Below are 10,190 nucleotides of genomic sequence, written 5' to 3'. Positions count from 1 at the left end.
ACTTCATCGGGTGAACCAGCTCCAAAAGAAGATCATAAAGTCGGCTAGAAAGGTGATGCCCACAGTTTTTTGGAATGCACGCGGTATATTTCATGTCGATTACCTTTCGTCGAAGCAAACAATCAATGGCGATTATTACGCAGTTTTATTGGACCGTTTCAACAACATTTTAAAGAAAAAACGTTTCTATTTGGCGAAGAAGAAAGTGTTCTTCCATCAAGACAATGCACGGGTTCACACGTGCCCGGCACCGATGGCCAAATTCAACGAATTCCACTACGAAGTGCTTCCCCATCTAGCATATTCGCCAGATTTAGCCCTCTACGACTATTCCCTATTTCCAAACCTGAAGAAATGGTTCGGAGAAAAGAGATTCACCGCCAGAGAGCAGCTCATCGCCGAAAAGGCTTTTGAAAGGTTGGACAAATCATATTATTCGAACGATTTAAAAAAGTTGAAGAATCATTGGATCAAGTATATCGAGCTGAAAGGAGATTATGTTGAGAAATAAAAATGAATCGATCAAAAAAAATGTGTTTTACTATGTTTTTCTAAAAACTTATTGACTTGCCTTCGTATATTAATAATACTTTCTTTTTGATACTGTGTATGCGTTACATATAGTTTCGAAGTAAGCAAATCTGATAATCATGATGAATGACATCTGGATGTGATATGTACAATTAGAGGAAATTAATTTCAAGCAGGAAGGCATCAATGACGCTTACTATACATAAATGCGCGCCGCTGATTCGCAAGTTGCGGAAATAGACGTCAGGCATAATGCGCGCGGCTGTAGCAATGTAGTTAAAGTCGCGTTACGGATACACGCGGATCGCGTATTGTGCCTTTACTATCGGCTAGAGTATTTCCTTGCAGAAGTGCAACGACTACCAAGAACACTCGGCAGAGACGGAGAGTACTCCATTCCGATTTTCTTATTTTTGCCGGAAAAATGTGACTCGGTAACTAAAGGCCAAGAACGTTTGGTAAGCAGAATACACTCTACTCCCTTGGCATCTACTCATTGCATCACTGGATGGATGACAGTAAGAGATTTCTTCTCTACTGAGAAAGTGGAAACAAAATACTCTTTACCCTCCTTTCTTGCTACTAGTGTCTCAGAAAAACGGATAGAAATCAGAAATCGTACTCGTCAGCGGATCGAAAGTGAGCTCAAGATTGAAATTATAGAGAAATATGTTTTATAGAGAAATTGAGTATTTTATTTCTTATTGTCGGTACTTTTTATAACAGCTCGCTTTTTGCTGCCGGCCGGCATCTCCAACGCGCGGCGCAGAGCTCATGTGAAGAAAGATGCCGGTGATATTCGAGTTCTGTTGAAAATACTCGGTATATTCGACATGCTGCTATCATCTGTGAATTATCCTTTGTTTTATTTAAAATAATTACGCATCTCATCGTCATATGTGGGATTTCCTGCATATGACGGCACGTCGATTGGTGCCAAGTACGATGCATGTTTTTAGGGTGCATTATGTTCTTTAATTCTTCTAATAAATGATTATTTTGTCTATCTATTTACGTATTTTCGTTTCTTTTCTTTTTTCAATATTCATTTATATCTCTATGCTTTTCCTTTTGTGTTTATATTTTCCTTATCTATTTCCTTCCTTTTTTCTATATTTTTTTTTTAAATATTCTTCTCTTTTAATATTTCTTCTTCTGCCTTAATCCTTTTCTTGATTCCCTGAAAAGAAAGTAGAGTGTATGTATTTCAATACTTTTTTATAAGGTCTGCTTTATAGTAATAATATTTGTGATATATTACTTCTTTATAATATTTTAATATTATGTAATTGTAATTTTAGTCAATTATCATAAAATTTTTAATTAGCTGTATATAAATTTAAAAAATTGCGCATGTGACAAGTTCGCGCTATAAAGATGTATTAACATATATTTACTTCACTGGATTATTCTCTAAAGAAAGTTTTGTTTATGAATTCTCACAAACTTCCGTTTATATAAATCTAAATTTTATTTAAAAAAAAGAAATTTGTAATTATCAAGCGTTTTGTCTAATCTTTATGATTTACATTTTAGATCAAAGGGAAAGATACAGCAATACCAGGGGATATACCAGGTATGGGAGGTGCAAGTACACCAGCTGATTCAGACTATGGAGATAGTGTATGTGTGGCTGGTACACTTGGAAGTAAAAGCGATTTTGATCGTAGGAAAAAGAAGAGGTATTTACAATAAGATTATAATTTATCATTTCAACAGATATTATGAATTTTATTAAGGCTCCTGACTAGTCTCCGCGACCACAGTGGATCGCAGTAACAATCAAAATCTGTACTTGTGTTCTTTATATCGTATCTGTATACAATTCCGATCAAAAATTTAGCAATACTTGAGATTTTTTCGCACTTCACGAAAAGTTAACTGTCTCGGTGAAAAAAATCGTAGTGAAGTTTCCGTCCTTGCATAATATAGCCCAATTAATGTGATAAAATGACCAAATTTCGAGTTCAAGGTCAATTCTAACAAGGTCCCAAGCATTTAAATTGTGTCATTTTTCACATTAATCGGATTGTATTTCTTGAGGCGTACATCATAGGGTTAAACTATTCCATCAGCGATTAAAAAAATATACATAAAATACCACATTTGAAATTCGGATTAAGCAATTTTTTGCATCAAATTAAATATATATTAAGGAAAATCAAAACTTTGATTTAAAAATTCACTAGCGAACTCTAAATCTTAATATTTTTTTACTAGAAAAAGTAATAGAAAATGTAAAAAATTACTTTGATTAAGGTATTCATTCATCTTTCCTTCGAAACAAATCAATTTTGAAGACGAAGGAATTGAGTTAATTATCTAATATAATAATACAATTAATAATATAATATTAATAATAGAATAATCTAGAAAAATTTCATTGTCTTAAACCGTACCATTTTGAAGATACTTAATTCTAAATTTATAGAATTTTAAATTACAATTTGAAGATTTAATCTTATTTTGTAATTATTCTCTTTTAATTTGAGATACTTACATAAGACAGCAATTTAAAAATCGTTATAATTATAAAGCAAACAATTACAAAATTGTATACGATCTAATGATACAAATTAATAATGATTGAAAAGCTTCTAAGAACCGACGCAAATTATTGTTGCGAAACTTGAGATGGCAAGTATCTCAGCTTGAAAAACCGTGGACAGCCTTCCTATTGATATGCTTTCTTCATGATTGATGTCGGGGCCTGCCGTAGAAGCCTGCCCTAAAACGATCATTTATTCCCGATCCATTCGTGTATCATACGTCTACGTTTGGATTAATTAGAAAGTTGGAATCTTGTCAGTCCTTCCTAGTAGGTATTCGATCTTAAAGATCTTTTCCAGTAGGTGTTTCCTGGGGATCCTATGTTGTTTCAATGTGAAGGGGGGCCTGTCGGACAGACCCAACCTAGTGTAGCCAAGTCTGGTTTCCTTCCACTCCTCCGACACTTCATCTGTGCTACTTACCTTACTATGCTGATAATCAGGTGCAAGAAAGAAAACTAACCTCCAGCGCTTTAATAAATGTTCTCATGGTCCCTGTCGCAGCTCTCAGGTATCCTCCCCTGAAGGCTCTTGAGCAGGTTCCTCTATTTTCTCCACTCTTGGCCATCAGATAATCGCAGCATGTCAACTTTGGTAATAATATCATTTTGTAGTCAGGGCAACCCTGGGTTTTATTCCCCAGTTCCTGCCCAGTTCCTGATTCTTTTACAAGCATAGAGATATAGAATTTTTTCCTCCTATTTTTGAAATATGTTTTCCAGCTCAGCTTAAGATCCAGATGTACTCCTAGATACCGAGCTTCACCGAGCTAGTATAGTTTATTGCTTTGCCCCAAAGCTTCAAAGACTCTATTTGTTCAGGCTTGTATTTCCTGGTGAAAACCATGGCCGGGGTTTTTTCTGGATTTATCATCAGTTCTCTTGTCTTACACCAGTTTTGCATAATCATCAAGGCTTCGACCATGCATTCCTTAATAGTCGTGAGAAAGTTGCCTCAGGTAACTGTGGCTACGTAGCTTATCTACGTAGCCATAGATCTGAAAGCCAGATTCTCCCAGCTTTTGTGAGGAGCTCGTCATCAAACATCATAAGAGGAGAGAGAATTCTCCCCCTGCGGGCAGCCTATCATCGGATGCTCCTCAATGGTGATATTGCCTAACTGACAGTCAGTTTTCTGCCCTCCAACATGCTTTGAGTCCAGTCTACAAGTGCGTTTGGAATTTTGTGTCTTATCATGGTATGATATCATGTCTTATCCTTTGCCGACGAGATTAAGATGCTGTCAAAAGCCTCTTCGATGTTGGTGAAGACACCTGACGCGTATCTCCTCGCGGCCAGCTGAGTCTCGACCCCGCTCACTAGGTGGTGCAGGATCGTATCCGTAGATCTGACATATGTGTACTCCTCTTCGTAAGCGAAGAGTACACATATACTGATTCAGCCGAATAAGAATGGCGTTGTTCTTCAGATACCTATCCATCAGTCTCTCCAGTCTCTTCAATGAAAGAAGTAAAACTGATAAGTCTCTCTCTTCTGTAGTCTTTAGTACAAAGGCTCTGTGACCTTTTCTCTCTGGCTTGGTTATAAACATCACTCTGGTATCACTCCATAGGTGCCTAAGGATCTCAAGTACCTCAAGATTAGGACTATATTAATCCTTTGTTGGATGGGGTCCCCATGCTGTCTCTGAGCAATACTGGGTATATGCCATTCGGTCCCGGTATATCCCAACTTGTAAGGTTCGAAGGTCTTTATGGCCCTTTCGACTCTACCAGGTAATATCACTTTTGTTGCCAATGACTATTCCCTGAGCTTCCCAGGATTGCTTTGTTCCTTAATGAGTACAGTAGATGTCTTTCTGAACGCCAGGAAAGTGAATAGACATTAGATGTTTGAAGGTTTTATCTATTATTTCGATGTGGTTTCCATTCGGAAGCTTTAAGCAGTTCAGATAGGAAGTGTTGTCTTTGCTGAGGATTTTGTTTAACCTGGATGCTTCAAGAGCACTCTCAATGCTTTTACAAAAATGACACCTCCTTTTTTTTGTGATTTATCGCTTTGCTATAATAGCGTTGTGCTTGTCTGTAAGCTTCGCGAAAGCTTCTGCTGTTAAGTTTTTTCTTCTTGCTTTGTTTGTTGAAGATCTTTCTCTTCCGATCTATGTTTCGAAAGGTTTTCACTCCATCATAACATCTTAGTCGATGTTTCGACCTTTTGGGATATTTTGCCTCATAAGACCTTTTTATCGCGTCATACTGAGCCGCGAATTCCAGATTCTCCCTAGAGTGAAATTTGGTTGAAACGTTCTTTAGAATGGTCTCAAGGTCCTTCCTATAGCCCTTCTAGTTTGTTATTCTAGGATTGTGTCCCCTAGAGGGGACACTTTCCATATGTTTGAGGGTGAATCTAACTCGCCTATGGTCTGATCCTGATCTCTGGACATTCTCCCCTACCAGCCACTTTCTCGCTGCATATGGTTATATCGATTATCTCCTGTCTTCTGGAGTTCATGAAATGGACTCAGATCCCCTGTTCAGGATGACCAAACCGGTGTCTATTATGAATTCAATTGGAGGCTCTCTCCTCTCGAGTTTATATTTGTGTTTCCTCTATATGGAGTTTGCATCACATTCCAAGAGAAGTTCGAGCCTCCGTTCCTTCGCATAAAACATTAGCTCTTCAATCTTTTTCTGTGATGGTGCTGCTTGTGAGTCGTAGGGCGGTTCAGGGTGAACCGATCCCACAGTACAATCCAAGTGGTTGTTCTTGTCCAGGTTCAAGTTGAACTTCAGTTATACCACGGATTGGTCTCCGTCCGAGCCTTGTATATGACTCCGCAGCTACTCAGTCCCTTGATAATTATTTAGGAGCAATAACTCCTGAATGAGTGCTATTGCTGTCATCTGCATCACAGTCATGCTTCTGACTAGAATCGAGGAGCCTTTGCTGTGGTGCAAGTTAATTTGTATTATAAGTATCGTGAGACTCGCGAAATCTAAGCGATTTCCTCCGTCCTTGTAGTTGTCCCCCCCCCCCTCCCTTGTGTTCTTTGTTGAGCAGCTGCTCGAACCCACAAAAAAGTTTAAAGCCGCTGATCTTGAAGAAAACGCCATCAATCAGGGCAGTGAAGTGAGCTCTTAGCGTCCCTGCTTTTGTTCATCCTCACAACGATCCATTCCCTGGCGCCCAAACCTGCGTTTTCTCTGACTTTTCAAGAAACTGTGACAGCCAAATCCGGCTCTTTCACATGTATCACCTGATGTATTATCACCCCTTGGGAAGGCCGGCACATGCAAAGTATACCCATCTATTATGTTAAATTGGCTTTTTAGCTAGGCCACCGATTGTTGGTTGACGCAGTTAATGATAACTGCACCATTCCTCTTCCAGGTTCCAGTAAAGGCGGATCCAAACCCCTCCTCGGGAAGATCGAGGATGCGCCGCATAATCAGTTTCCTGAACTCGTTCACCTCATTGGAATCTAACTTGTTTTCAGGATAGTCTTCCGCTACGAGGGCCACCCTGATAATCCTTTTTGTTGTTTGGGCATATGATCCTTGGTCGACAACCTTGGGTTTCTTCTCCGGGCGACTGTCTGTTGGACTAAAGCTGCAGTGCTCCGGCTTTGTGCCGCAACACCACCTTCCTCCCCATCCGCTGAAACTTGGGCGCCTGTAGGAGTTGGAGTTCGAGCTGCTGCAGCCCGCTCTGTCTTCCTTTTGTAACGGCGTCTGGCAGCCACTGAAGCGAAGATGAGTCTTGGTTAAACCCTTCTTCGCTGTTATTCTTCTCCGATCATTCGCTTCTTTTAAGAAAGTCTGTACCTTGAAGGACTTAGTCTAAGTTGATTTGTTTATTTTCGATATAGTTCCACGCGCGATCTCGCGAATGCCCGGGGCTTGGCTATTATTCCTGGAAGACGGTATCGTTTGAGACTCCTCTTGCGTCATGTAGGCACAGTAGCCCACATCCTAGCTTGGGAGGGTTCCTCTTAGTTGATCGCCCATGAGCGAATGGTACCGCAGGTAATCGTAAGCCCCCATCACCCGCCATAGGAGCCTGCGATCCCCAGACATGCACTTCGCTGGTCGATATATACAGAAATTTGGCAAAAAGACATCATACCTGCATTAACAAGTCAAAGTTAGTCCTCGTACTCTGGAGCTCGTTGCTGTAAAGCGACATGCACCCCAAGGCGCCCCGCGATCCACGAGTCCCCACCCTATGATTACTACAAAGCGGGAACTCTTTCGAAGGCAAAAATAATGTAAATCAAATATTTTAAAAGCCTATCGTTATTTTAATTATAAGAATGATTATTCTGTAGATATTCGATGATATTATTTTTGTTCTAATTTCTTGAAAAAGACGAATAATTCCAAAAGTATATTAGTATTTAACACAATTGTTTACTGTAATTTACTTCATTCGAATATTAAATGTCTTTTAAGGGTAGATAGGAGAAACTGTGGAAAGTTCTAATCAAAGAAGAATTTCTTTATGCTAAAGTTATGGCTAAAATACTGAATGAATCGCATTTTAATTGTGATATTCGTAATCAAGAAAATCACTTGAAAGCTTGTATATAGAGTAAATATTTTTTTCGAAAAAGGGCAAAATAAAAATTCTAATCTCTTATGGAAAAAAACTGGTAGTGCACAGTAGTGCGCAATAAGAACACTACTGACATTCAATAGTCACTACCGATATGCAATAGCATCATTGTAAAGTCAGTAATGTTAGTAGCATTTAACACTGTATTACTGTTCACTATTTATTAGTGTATTATGTCATTATTAATAAAATTAATAACAATAAAATTAATATCAAATGACTTAATAGACTCCTTCAATTAATACAATACAATAATAATTGACAAACATAAAATCACGAGGCATTAGGGTCAGTTGACACCAGAATATTGAGTAAAAAACTTAAAATGTCAAATTACATAAAACAAATTATTAAAATAAAGGCTTTATAACAAAGTCAATTAAATCAGTAGCATAAAAGCGAACTCTGGATTTTCTGTTCGTAAACAATTTTATATTTCTTATTCTACATTAATAATAAACATTTTGAATAAATATTGGGAGTACAAATAAGTTTCCGCCGTTTTTTATCAAAAATTAAGCATTTATTGTGAAAGAACAGTACATAATGTTTTATTCAAAGTAATGGCCATCGCTAGCCACTACTTTTTTCTATTTTTCTGGTAGCATGTGGATACCGCGTCCGAAGAACGCTTCATCTTTTGAGACTATCCAATCATCGATACAATTTGGTGGTATCTTCATATGATGTGAAATGCTGCTCAAATAGGCCATGCGTCATCGATCAGAACAAGTGGTAGTCGGAAGAAGCAATATCTGGAGAATACGGCGAGGTAGAACTTCCCATTTGAGTGTTTCTAAGTAGGTTTTGACCGGTGCCGCAACATGTGATCGAGCATTATCATGCAGGAGAATAATTTTGTCATGCCTGGAGTAATAATGGGCGCCTTTTTCCTTGAGTGCTCGGCTCAATCTCATTAATTGTGTTCGATAGAGAGCCCCAGTAATGATCACGTTCGGTTTGAGCAACTCATAATACACGACACCAAGCTGATCCCACCAAATACACAACATGAGTTTTTTTCCATGAATATTCGGCTTGGCTGTCGATGTTGAAGCATAGCCAGGTGGTCCCCATGATTTCCTCTTCTTTGGGTTATCGTAGTGGATTCATTTTTCATCAGTGACTATACGATGCAAAAAACCCTTTCGTTTATATCTGGCAAGCAGCATTTCACATGTGAAAAGTCGGCGTTCAACATTTCTCGGCTTCAGTTCATATGGAACCTAATTCCCTTACTTTTGAATCATTCCCAATGATTTCAAATGATATGAAATTGTTTGTTGAGTCATTCCTAATGTAAGTGCAAGTTCTTTTTGTGTTTGGCACGAATCTTCATCCAATAATGCTTCCAATTCCGTACACTTTCAGCCTTCCGCTATGTTCTTTGTCTTCGACGTCAAATTCACCTTTCTTAAACTTTTGAATCCACTCATGACAACTTCTCTCACTTAAGACAGCATCACCATATGCTTCTACAAGCAATCTATGAGCAGCTGCAGATTTCAAATTAAAGAAGTAAATCAAAAATTCTCGCAAATGACGCTTATTTCAGCTCAAAACTTGACATTTTCATACAAAAAAAAATATATAATGCTAATACAAAATCGCTAATATTTCAAGGTTATGATGTTGCCGGATGTCCAATCTTAAAAATATCATTTTACATCAAACAATTTTAACTATAGTTTATTAGTGGCGCCGTCTTTTACAAAAATTTATTTGAACTCTCAATATATCCTTTTAATATTATGTACAACTTTGCTTCCGCCGTTTTCCTATAGATGGCTTTAGCGATAAGTGGTGGTCGAAATAAATAGATCATAGACGTCATACAATAAACTTGGGCATCTGTCAACATAACCCCATAGAAACATTAGTCGATTTGTGTCTGCATCATAAAGTTATTCTCGATTGAAAATGTCAGTTTACGAGCCAAATTCTCGTCATTTGCGGAAAGTTTTAATTTTTTGCTTCAATATGAAGAAATCTGCGGCTGAGGCTTATCGAATGCTCTCAAATACTATGGTGAGGTCGCTATTAGTGAAAGAACGTGTCGTGAGTGGTTTCAACGCTTCAAGAATGGTGATTTTGACGTCGAAGACCGGCATAGCGGTGGAAGAGAGAAAGTTTTCGAAGATGCAGAATTGGAGGCATTACTTGAGCAAGACTCGTGTCAAAATCAAGAAGAATTGGCACGATCATTAGGAGTGACTCAACAAGCCATTTCAAAACGCCTCAAAGCCATGGGAAGGATTCAGAAGCAAGGAAATTGGGTGCCGTACAAATTGAAGCCGAGAGATGTTGAACGGCGTTTGTTTGCTTGTGAACAGCTGCTTGAAAGGCAAAGACGGAAGGGATTTCTGCATCGCATTGTGACTGGGGACGAAAAAATGGGTTCATTACGATAATCCCAAGCGCAGAAAATCATGGGGAGTTCCCGGCCATGCTTCCACGTCGACGGCCAAACCGAATATTCACAGCTCCAAGGTCATGCTCTGTATTTGGTGGGACCAGCTCGGCGTAGTGTATTATG

The 10,190-nt window shown here is 38.6% G+C and overlaps 1 protein-coding gene across 1 annotated transcript in view; it reads left to right on the top strand.

Moving 5' to 3' along the window:
• The first annotated feature begins 737 nt into the window (after positions 1-737).
• The window catches only part of LOC105622955 (liprin-alpha-1-like), a 20,612-nt gene continuing 11,159 nt past the window's right edge, over positions 738-10,190 (top strand). The window contains exons 1-3 of the mRNA XM_012204361.1: positions 738-1,170; positions 1,258-1,379; positions 2,068-2,215. Coding sequence (XP_012059751.1) covers positions 738-1,170; positions 1,258-1,379; positions 2,068-2,215 — 703 coding nt within the window. The remainder of the gene's footprint in view (positions 1,171-1,257; positions 1,380-2,067; positions 2,216-10,190) is intronic.

This window comes from Atta cephalotes (assembly GCF_000143395.1).
Source record: "Atta cephalotes unplaced genomic scaffold scaffold00050, whole genome shotgun sequence".
Lineage (NCBI taxonomy): Eukaryota > Metazoa > Arthropoda > Insecta > Hymenoptera > Formicidae > Atta > Atta cephalotes.
The sequence above is the reverse complement of the archived record's forward strand: the minus strand, read 5'-3'. Positions and strand labels throughout refer to the sequence as shown.